Below are 11,924 nucleotides of genomic sequence, written 5' to 3' on the forward strand. Positions count from 1 at the left end.
CCAGAGTGCTGGGATTACAAATGTGAGCCACTGCACCCAGCCACCTCATTCTTAAAAAGACATTTTTGCTGGGTATGGAATTTTAGATGGGTAGTATTTTCTTTCTGCACAGAAAGCATTTTCCTATTGTCAACCAGTTATCTAACTGCTTTTTCTTGAAGACAATCTGTCTTTTCTCCCCTAGCTGCTTTTAAGCTTTTCTCTTTATTTTTAGTGTTCTCCAGCTTCACTATGTTGTTGCATCTGAGTGTAAACCTATTTCTTTTCCTTCTCTTTGGAATCCCTTGGGGCCCTCATGACTTTATGGAGTAGTGATTTTTTTTTTTTTTTTTTTTTTTTTGAGACAGAGTCTGCCCAGGCTGGAATGCAATGGCACAATCTTGGCTCACTGCAACCTCCGCCTCCTGGGTTCAAAGGATTCTCCTGCCTCAGCCTCCTGAGTAGCTGGGACTATCGGTGTGCACCACCACACCCAGCTAATTTTTTTGTATTTTTAGTAGAGATGGGGTTTCACCATGTGGGCCAGGCTGGTCTCGAACTCCTGACCTCGTGATCTGCCCACTTTGGCCTCCCAAAGTGCTGGGATTACAGATGTGAGCCACAGCATCCAGCCAGAGTAGTGATTTTCATCAGTTCTGGGAAATCCTCAGCCACTATCTCTCACCTATCACCTCCCTTTTTTTTTTTTGAGACGGAGTTTTGCTCTTGTCGCCTACACTGGAGTGCAGTGGCGTGATCTCAGCTCACTGCAACCTCCACCTCCCTGGTTCAAGCAATTCTCCACCCTCAGCCTCTGGAGTAGCTGGGATTACAGGCACCTGCCACCGCACCCGGCTATTTTCTGTATTTTTAGTAGAGATGGGGTTTCACCATGTTGGCCAGGCTGGTCTCGAACTCCTGACCTACGGTGATCCGCCCGCCTCGGCCTCCCAAAGTGTTGAGATTACAGGCGTGAGCCACCGCACCTGGCCTTAAGTGGTTCTTTTCATTATATTTCAGACTGAAAAAACGTAAAGTCTGCAACATAAAATGCCATTCCCTACAATGATGTTTTACAATAAAATATCTGTCTCCTCTTCCAGCTTTAGCTCCCATTTCTTCCTCGCTTCTAGGACTTCAGTTAGACTACTTGGGGGATCTAACTCTGTCCTCTGTGGCTCCTAAACTCCCTCTCTTGTTTCTCATCTGTGTCACTGGGCTGCAATCGGAATAATTTATTCAGAACTATTCAGTTCACTAATTCCAACTAGGCAGTGTCTAATTTGCTGTTAAACTTATCCATCATGTTTTTAATTATTATATTTCTTCCTTCCTAAAAAAAAATCATTTTGTTTCTTTTCCAAATCTGCTAGATGAATTTTATAGGTTTCCATTTGTGGTTGTAATTTTTTTCTTTTTCTTTTTACTTTTTTTTTTTTTTTTTTTTTTTGAGACAATCTGTTACCCAGGCAGTGGTGCCATCTCTGCTCACCTCAACCTCCACCTCCTGGTTTCAAGCAGTTCTCCTGCCTCAGCCTTCCGACTAGCTGGGATTACAGGTGCCCCCAACACACCTGGCTAATGTTTGTATTTTTAATATAGACAGGGTTTCGCGTGTTGGCCAGGCTGGTCTTGAACTCCTGACCACAAGTGATCTGCCCACCTTGGCCTCCCAAAGTACTGGGATTACAGGATTATAGGCTGAGCCACCGTGCCTGGCTGGTTTGTGGTTATAATTTCTCACAGGCGGGATCTCCCTGCATGCTTCCCCACTCTCTTCAGTGCCGACACTGCTTTCTTTGTGGCCACTGGAGCAGGGCAGGTGCTTCTCATTCACTCCTATCCTGAGGCTATAGTCAGATGAGGTCCTAACTTTATGGGATCTTAAGGCAGCATGAGAGAGGCAAGAAAAGGCCCTAAAACTACCCTGCACACCTATCTGCACACTGCCAGGCCTGGCACCTCCTTCCTTGAACTGCAGCTCCTCCTCTGCACACAAACTTACAGTAACCTGCAGGCTCTTCGGGTTTTCCTCGCAGCTTTGGGTGGTTTGTTCCTCAGACCTGGGCCTCCTCCTCTAGGTTATGGCTTCTCCAGGGCTGATTTTGGAGGAGTCAGGCCGGTGTTTAACTAGATTACTCCAGCACTGACGACAGAAGGCATCTCCACTATTGGATATAGTCATCAGGCTTATGGGGCCAAAGAGGGGATTTGAGAGCTGTGTCCGACGTATCCCAAAGGAAGGCGGATTTCTTCTTGAGGCATTCTTTTTCTCTGTCTTGCATTTCTTTTTCTTCCAGTGCTCTAGCTGATGCGGCCGTGGGGAAGAAGGTCTTGCACGTTCCATACAGAGATTCTGTTTTGACCAAACTGCTCCAGTCAGCTCTGGGCGGGAACAGCAGAACCGCTCTGGTAAAATACCTTTCTTACAACGTTTTACGCTGATTCTGCTATTGTAGTTGTTATTGTTGTTGCTGTTGGGATTAAAATTATTCCCAACACACCTGTAATATAATACAGTACTTCGCATTGACCTAGCCTAGCAATTTTTTTTAATTTTTTAGACGGAGTCTCACTGTGTCAACCAGGCTGGAGTGCCGTGCAAGCTCGGCTCACTGTAAGCTCCACCTCCTGGGTTCAAGTGATTTTCCTTCCTCAGCCTCCTGAGTAGCCGGAGCTACAGGCATGCACCATTGCACCTGGCTTTTTTTTTTTTTTTTTTTTTTTAATTTTTAGTAGAGACGGGTTTTGAACTCATCTCTACTAACGAGTTGATGTTAGTAGAGACGAGTTGTTGGCCAGGCTTGAACTCCTGATCTCAGGTGATCTGCCTTTCTCGACCTCTCAAAGTTCTGGGGTTACAGGCATGAGCCACTGCACCTGGCCTTGTTTTGTTTCCCCCTCAGGACTAACAAATGATGACCTACCATTATCTCGTAACTTCTGGTCCTCTAGTACAATGTCCAATGTTTCTATATTACTAATTTTTAAATTTATTCTTTTCTGTAGTTTAAGTTCTCTACAAGGAATACACGCTACTTTTATTATCAGGAAAAAAACTAGTACAATTAAAAAAAACAACTAGCAATGTCATGTTATTCTAAGTTAGCAGAGTCGTTCCCCGGCAAGGCTGGAAATCAGTGTGACTGTGTTTCTTCAGCCTGGAGAGTAGCTGCACCCGTGTTATCTCAGCAAAGGCTCTGGAATCTCATTATCGAATGTTCGCCAAGTGGGCACAGCGTGGAATGTGTTAAAATCAGGACTGGCCGGGCGCGGTGGCTCACGCCTGTAATCCCAGCACTTTGGGAGGCCGAGGCGGGCGGATCACAAGGTCAGGAGATCGAGACCACAGTGAAACCCCGTCTCTACTAAAAATACAAAAAATTAGCCGGGCGAGGTGGCGGGTGCCTGTAGTCCCAGCTACTCAGGAGGCTGAGGCAGGAGAATGGAGGGAACCCGGGAGGCGGAGCTTGCAGTGAGCCGAGATCGCGCCACTGCACTCCAGCCTGGGCGACAGAGCGAGACTCCGTCTCAAAAAAAAAATAAATAAATAAAATAAATAAATAAATAAAATAAATAAAATAAAATAAAATAAAATAAAATCAGGACTCTGCTCTTCAGCTTCAGCTGCAGGGAGGGACAAAATGTGGTGAACTCTGCCCCCAGCCCGGTGCTGGCCTCCACTCTGCTGCCTGCTTAGGAGAGAAATGCTCCCTGTCGGGACCAGTTACACGCATTTCTCTCCAAAATCCACAGTAAAACACACCCTTACTCTTGATCACTTAATCCTGTTTTCAATACTTCATTTTAAAGTTTTTCTGGTTGTCAGTTACCTGTGGGTCTCAATGGGACATCCCCCCAAAAACCTGGGACACAAGAAGGCACGTAAGATGCTCTCTGAACGTTAACCTACAAGATTCAACCTAGCGGGTCTCAGCAGATGTGTGCAAAGCCACTGAGACCCGCAGCACGACGCCCGGACCTGCGAGACTTGACAGGGGCTGCCTGATGGCAGTGCAGTGCTTTGACAAAGGAGCGTGCTCGGGAGAGGCCGTGGGTGGCATCCTTCATCTCAAGAAGCAAAAAGAACAGAGGACCTGCAAGGTCAACAGCCAAGCTCTCCGGTCTCTATGGCGCCAATCCCAGTTTTAGCACGAGTGTCTCACAGCCTTAATTTTTAGTGGTGATAATAAAAATCCACCTGAAAATATTGCCATGATGATTAAATGAGACGACATAAACGAACAAGCTTTATAGCTGTGAAGTTAGACAAACGTAGATAATCACTTCCCGGGCTCCCAGTACTCTGGGTCACGGGCCTCCCGGCCCACAGAGGATGTGCTGCTGCATAGCAGCTGCCACAGCCACCCTCAGTGATCTGCCCACCCAATCATCACAAAGTTTGCTTCTGATTTGAAAACTTTTCTGAATTCTGGAACAATCAATCCAAAGTCAAGGCCGGGCACAATGGCTCATACCTCTAATCCCAGCACTTTGGGAGACCGAGGTGGGCATATCCCTTGAGCCCAGGAGTTCAATGCCAGCCTGGGCAACATAGGGAGATCCTGTCTGTACAAAGAACACAAAAATTAGCTGAGTGTGGTGGTGCATGTCTGTAGTCCCAGCTACTCTGGAGGCTGAGGCAGGAGGACCACCTGAGCCCAAGAAGTCGAGGCTGTGAACCATGATTGCTCCACCATACTCCAGCCAGGGTGACAGAGTGAGACCCTGTCTCAAAAAAATATAAGTATAAATAAAGTCAACAGCCAGACTTGAAACCATACAAGTGGCTGTCAGGAAATGAGCAAGGTCTCTGAGGCTAACATTCAACCGTCACTCAAGCCCCTGAGGGAGTCCACAGAGGACTCAGTCCTGAGGGCGGCCAGTCCCGCGACTGGCAGCACAGGTATGAGTTAGGCAGGCGTAGGTTTGAGCCCCAGCTTAGCAAGTGGCCTCAGGCATTCCTCTAAGCCTCCATTTCTAAACTGTAAAATTGGAACAATATCACAAATTACAAGATGCCAAACTGTTCTGTGAATATGAGCTGCTTTAGTAACAATAAATTCCTCTATTAGTAACAAAGTCTGAACGGGATGTTTTTACAGATTGCGGCCGTAAGTCCAGCTGACATCTGCTATGAGGAAACTTTATCAACACTAAGATACACGGAAAGGTACGTCTGAATATTTATCATCCATGGTGGTTCTACGTTCTAAATCTAGCAAAGTCTTAGTGCTCTTAGACTGCAGGGGTTGGCACTGGGAAGGGGGTCCGGGAGGAGAAGGAAACGATGTGAGAGAGAGGAATGAAAGGAACTAAAACACGAGGGGAAAGAATGGAGACCTGGAGCCTCGGGGCAGGGCTGTGTCGCTGGGTCCTGGATGGGAGCAGAGCTGGGGGCTCAGGGATGGGGGTGGCGCGGATGCCAGTCCTGACGTGATTGGCCTGATCTGTCCCTGTGTTTTCCTGCCGAATAGCACGGCTGTTTCACAGCTTTCTCCTTCGGTTGCACAGGGCACGGGTAGAGAATGGTGCCAGGCAGGGGATTTTTGTGCTAATGACAAATGAAGATGAGCTCTGTGAGCGACAGCTTCTTGGTCAGAGCCACTCGCGGGGCCGCCCTGCAGCCCCTGCGCAGACCAGCTCTCCACACTGTCAGTTACCGTACTTCCCAGGGCCCACACCGCACACTGCAGTCTGGAGGTGGCCTGATGGCCACAGGAGTCACCGGGCCGGGGGGCGGCTGTCACTGCCAGGTTCCTTCCCACCCACCTGGCTGGGAGACAGGCCCACTCGGTCAGCACTACGGGAGGCTGCCACCAAGCCGAGTTCCTGCCCCTCGGCCTCTGCAGCTCCTTCCAAGCCTGCTCTCCTGAACCTTCTAAGATAGAGAGGCGTGGGGAGAGGGGAGTCTGTGGCCACAGTAGGACCCTCCCCACATGCTGCCCTGCTCCTCCTCAGGCGAAGGCCAGCCTTGGGAATCCACCAGAACAGCTCCCCACCGAGTCTGGGCAGGAGCTTGGGACTGTCAGACCCGGTTCTGGGCAGCTGGAGTTGGCACATGAGGTGAAACTGACTTGCCAGCCCTGATATGTCATTCGCCAGGTCTATGGGCTTAGAGGTCAGAGTCTGCCCCTAGCAGCTGTGACCATGGGCAAGAAATAGAACCTCTCCCCCATCCCGTTACCCTGAGCCAGCATTCCTCATTCTCAGCACTGGGGAGAGCTCTGACCGCGGGAGGTAGGTGTGAACTGTGCCCAGCACTGGGGAGAGCTCTGACCGCGGGAGGTAGGTGTGAACTGTGCCCAGCAGAGTTCTGCCTGGTGTGTGAGGGAGGGTGGGGAACTGTGGTCACAACGATGCCACCCAGGAAATGCCTCCCCTTCCGGTCTTTTCTCTGGCCCTCTTCTCAGCACAGGAGCACTTGCATGTTGGTGACAAACGTCTTCCTTCTCATTCTTCACTGCACAGCCTCAGTATTGTCACACCATGAGGCATTTTCCTCCAGCATCTGACACAAGCTCAGGTTTTATTTTTATTTTCTGAGATAGGGTGTCACCCTGTCACCCAGCCTGGGGTACAGCGGCACATGGCATCCTCAACCGATCCTCCCTCCTCGGCCTCCCAAAGTGCTAGATTACAGGTGTGAGCCGCCGCGCCCAGTGCAAGCTCGGAGCTTTAGATCGAATTTTGCCTTAAGCGGTATCCAGAACGTTTGTTTTCTCCCTGCTTATCAGGTGCAAATCTGTGGCTCCCAGTCTGTACAGGAGGGACCATGTGATACAGGGGAGAGAGAAAATGGTGCCCACAGCCCGTGGGACTTGTAAACTCTGATTCCATCTCCCCTGTGTGAAATGAAAGGGGTACAGTTACCAGATTTAACAAATAAAAATACAAGGTGCTCAGTTACATTGAAATTTTGGAGAACAAGGAATGTTTTACTGTATATCCCATGCAGTATTTGGGGGTATCTGTTCTCTGACAACATTGGAAGGAGCGACCTGGAGCACCTCCGAGGCGCCTCCCAGCCTGGCGCATGCGCAGAGCGGTCCCAGCAGCCTCCAGGCCAGGAGTTATTTCAGCAGCAACAGGGATTGGGCAGGTTCTTAGGTTAACCAAGTCAGCCCAATTGGCTGAGTGTGTTCAGGTCCCAGGACATGTCAGGGGCCGAGGCCTGGCCTGGCTGAGCTGCTCGTGTTTATTTGGACTGTGCAGGTGATTCAATCACTTTGGTCTTAATAGTTGAATGGAACCAGACCCGGTGTGGAATCTCAAGTCACCTGGGGCAGGGGGCCTGGGGGTGCTGCTGCTCCGGCAAGGGGCTCCAGGCCTAAGAGTGTGTCCATCTTTGCACATGAAAGGGCTAAAAAGATCAGGAACAAAGCAGTGGTCAACACCTGGACACTGATGAGAGAGTCAAGGGCGGAGAACAGCAAGCTGCTGCCCAGATGTAGACACTCCATAATGTCAGGTAAACCGAGTCAGGGGCCGATGCCCTGAGCAATGGGGGGGTCTGAGCTGGGCTAACCCTGGGGCCAGGGGTGGAGGGAGCACCTGGATTCGAATCTGAGGGAGTGGTTAGGGCACAGTGGGGGGCACCGTGGGGGGCACTGGGGCTTTGTCCAGGATATTGTGATTCCATCCTTTAAAAAAAAACTGAGATAAATGTAGACTCATTTGCAGTTGTGAGAAATAGCCCTGAATTTTAAGATGGTCATCTTACTCTCATTTTTATTGACATTTTATTTGGTATTTGAGACAGGGTCCGCTCTGTCACCCGGGCTCGAGTGCAGAGGTGTGATCACTTAGGACAGCCTTACATCTCCTGGGCTCAAGCAATCCTCCTGCCTCGGCTTTGCAAAGTGCTGGGGTTACAGGCGTGAGCCACCGCGACCAGCCTCATTTTTATTTTGAGGTCATTGTTTCTCCCAGGATGTTTTCCCTTACCGGATTTGGACAGTGGCCACCTGATGTCTGCCCGCTGAGGGCTTCCTGCGGCGAGATGACGCCGGGAGCCCATTGAGGGTTGGCCACCTCCTCCAAGACGGAGTTCCATCCTGGCTGTGCATCACAGCCGCCTGGTGACAGGGCTCCCCCCAACCTCATAAACCGGAATCCCAGGCAGCAGTCAGCCCTAAATCCCCCAACCTCATAAACCAGAACCTGGGCAGCCGTTAGCACTAAAGTGTCCCAGGTGATTCCAACATGCGCAATTATCCAGAGCCCCCATGATAGGTGAAGGCCTTCGATTGCAGTTTGGCAGCATAAAGATATATATCGTTTTATGCTTATTAATGATTTAAAATGAGATGGACAAAAAGGTAAAACTACTGGGTGAAATTGGCATGAGCGTCCGGCATCAAAGCAGCAATATCGAATGGGCTCCCTCCCTCCTGGGGGCCCTCGGGTGGTGGCGGGACCTCCTGTACCCCTTGCCCTACCGGTCATGCCAGGCTACCCAAAGGACGTGTGGCTCAGACAGAGGGTGGGCCAGCCCCGAGCCCCACCTGGCCCTTCCCAGGCACACGACCGGACTCGCTGAGGCTTCAACCTCAACAAAGCGCTCCCTAAATCAGAATCAGCGCACATGTGTGTGTGGCTGGCCTGGGCCTGGCTCTGCCTGTCGCAAATCTCTGTACCATCAAAACCTGACATGCCAGATGTGGACCTACACGTAACCCGTAACCCCCACTGCTCTCCAGCACAGACACGGACTACGTGGAAAACAGTGTAATCCTATGAATCTTCCCGAATCCCCCCACCCCATGGGAGTTCCCCGTAGCAAGAAATCACGTGAAACGCCCTCACAAGCCCGAGCAAGTACAAAAATAAGAGAGCACTGAACTCCTGCCTCCCCGTTAAAGGACCTTCTTGCCCTAACGTCTTACGAATTAGGAGGATAATTAGTCCTCTTTGTAGGACTTACCAAAAGATCTCGTCTTCACGCATAAGCGTGGTGCATTCCTGCTACTGCCGGGATCCCGGGCTTTGAGAAACGAGCGGAGACTCCCTGGTTATCCCGCGCCTCCCTTCGGCACTGCAGACCCCCTGCTTAAAAAGCTTCCCTCCTTCCAGAGCCTTCAGCCTGTCTCCGGGCAGAGCCGCAGCTGGGGACTCCTGCTGATCAGGTGACCTGGGCACACCTGCTGGAGCAGGCCCAGGTGAGCTTCACTCCTGGCACCTGCGGAGGCTGAGTGAGCCCAGGGCAGGGGGCCAGGCCCAATTGTGTCGAGGCTTTTTCGGTGCATGTGTAACGTGTGACTGGTAATGATGCTACTGGCAGAGCTTGGGAGAGAACATCACGTTGAGCATGCAAGCGAGGGAAGCAGGGTGGCCTCGGTGCCTGGCGGGGCGTGAGGCCAGGTATCGATCCTGGCATTTGCTGATATCACACCCTAAATGGGCTATGATGTGAATTTCGGCCTCCCCTCGCCACCCTGGCTTCCACCCACCCCACTCCCTGTAGCCACAAGGCCCTGGGAAAATCCCGAAGTCGAGAATCAGACCTGGAGTACTTGGGGACTGGAGCTGGGGATTCAGGAAGCTCACGCTGCCTAACCACGGCCTCAGGGCCTGGGGGTGGAGCAGGGTGGGGTCTGTGGCATCAGGAAGCCGGACGGTTAGAGCCGGACGGTTAGAGCCGTGCTGAGTCACGTTCTGTGTAAGTGGTGGCTGGGACTCTCAGCATCAACGGTCAAGTAGGGTCACATGGAGGAATACGGGATTTGGGGTTCTGCATATACAGTAAAATTGGAAGGATTTTTGCTCTGTTTACTCCTTGTCAGAGAGGATTGCAAGCTGTAAAAGTCTTCCTCATGCCTGCATAATCATCCCCGTTTTGTTTACTGTTAAATCCCTGCCCACCATCCATCCATCCTTGTGTGGACGAACGACATGTGCTCAGGTTCCCAGGCCAGGGTTCGTGCCATACCCCACTTTTTGCCATCAACATCTGATTCTCAACCAGCCAGCAGCACTTGGGGAGAATGAGAGGCTGCATGGAGACCTGGGGGAGGGGCTGCCCAGGCGGGGGACGCAGACAGCTGGGGAGAGCAGCGGGGAGAACAGCTTCTTGGAACTGTCCCATCCAGATGTACTCGGACTCCTGACGGCTGGCCCGCCTGAGACTCCACCCCGCCATCAGCACTGCCCCAGCCCCTCTCAGCTTTCCTCCCTTCCCAGGCAGGCTGACCAGGTGGATGGAGACAGGAAAGAAGCGTTGCCCTCCCGGGTGAGCGGGTGCGGACTGGCGATGCCCACCCTCTCCACTTCTCCTGCAGGAGCGGCAGATGATGACCTTCCCTCACCTTCTTAATGTCAACGAGGACCCACAGCTCACCGGGGTCCTCAAGTACTTCATTCAACCTGGTACTCCGCCGGCCCCCTGTCCCTGCCCTGCCCTGCCCTCTCCCCACCCCACCCTCCCCCTGCCCTCCCCTGCACCAACCCTGCCCTGCCCCTGCCCCTGCCCCCACCCTACCTTTTCCCCACCCTGCCCTCCCCCTGCCTCCACCCTGCCTTCTCCCGACCCTGCCCTCCCCCGCCCTCCCCCACCCCCGTCCCCTCCCTGCTCATGCTTCTTGCCCCACAGGCATGTTTCTTTTCTTTCTTGTTTTTTAAATATTTTTCATTTTGGTAAAATATACATAAAGTTCACCATTTTAACCATTTTAAGAGTACAGTTCAGTGGCATTAAGTACATTCATATTGTGTGACCGTCACCACCATCCATCTGCAGTACATTTTCATCTTCCCAGACGGAAACTCTGTACCCATGAAACGCGAGCTACGCCTCCCCCTCCAGCCCCGGGAGCCAGTGTCCCACCTTCTGTCTGTGCGTTTGACGATGGGGGCCTCAGATAACCCCTCCCCCTCCAGACCCGGGAGTGTGTCCCACCTTCTGTCTGTGTGGATTTGAAGATGGGGAGACCTCGACGTTTTCATCTTTCTCTGACTGCTTTATGACCTCAGGAGAATGTCCTCAAGGTGCATCCATGTAGCATGTGTTGAGAATTTCCTTCTTCTTGCTGAAGGCTGAAAAGCATTCTCTCCGATGTATACAGCACGTTTTATTTATCTATTATCCTGGCATGGTTCTTGTTACATTTTTGTTTAGCGGTTTCTAAGGAGGGCATCAGCCCTTAAGCTGTCTTCCTGACCTAAATGAACAGGCTGGAACACAGCGCCCAGAACCTCAAGAGCCCCTGGCTTCCCCTCCCCGGCTGTGCACCCCAGGACGGCCGCGAGGGCTCTGCACCCCAGGACGGCCGCGAGGGCTCTGCACCCCCAGGACGGCCGCGAGGGCTCCGTGCACCCCAGGACGGCCGCGAGGGCTCTGCACCCCCAGGACGGCCGCGAGGGCTCCGTGCACCCCAGGACGGCCGCGAGGGCTCTGCACCCCCAGGATGGCCGCGAGGGCTCCGTGCACCCCCAGGATGGCCGCGAGGGCTCCGTGCACCCCAGGACGGCCGCGAGGGCTCCGTGCACCCCCAGGATGGCCGCGAGGGCTCCGTGCAAGATGGCCATGGGGGATGTGGGGGTGTGGAGGGTGACGTGTCTGCACTCCTTGGGGTCAGTCACTACACAGAAACGGAGCTTCAAACACCAGAACCTCTCCTATGGCCAGTATTCAGTGGGTCTCCTAAGGCTCAGGCCTAACGGTTTCTTCTTCCAGAATGCTCATGAAGAAGGTGGAATTTTTAAAGTTAGGAACTCCCCCCCACTGCCCCACTACACACACACATTCCCCCCCAACACACACACATTCCCCCCCCCCACACACATTCCCCCCCACACACACATTCCACATACACACACACACACACACACAAGGCGGAAAGAAAAGTATGTCCAAGTACCACGATGATTGCAAATCCCAATTGCAGAAATCCCTTCAGTGCCATCCCGCTGTGGAGAAAGTGTCACGTCCAACACATCAGACATGT

General features: G+C 52.1%; 1 protein-coding gene across 1 annotated transcript in view; it reads left to right on the forward strand.

The window, feature by feature from the left end:
* The window catches only part of LOC102122566 (kinesin-like protein KIF28P), an 85,271-nt gene that overhangs the window by 51,116 nt on the left and 22,231 nt on the right, over positions 1-11,924 (forward strand). The window contains 4 exon segments of the mRNA XM_074038335.1: positions 2,280-2,391; positions 5,085-5,152; positions 7,341-7,424; positions 10,268-10,399. Of these exon segments, the coding sequence (XP_073894436.1) occupies positions 2,280-2,391; positions 5,085-5,152; positions 7,341-7,424; positions 10,268-10,399 (396 nt within the window).

The sequence above is a fragment of the Macaca fascicularis genome, chromosome 1 (assembly GCF_037993035.2).
Source record: "Macaca fascicularis isolate 582-1 chromosome 1, T2T-MFA8v1.1".
Taxonomy (NCBI): Eukaryota; Metazoa; Chordata; class Mammalia; order Primates; family Cercopithecidae; genus Macaca; species Macaca fascicularis.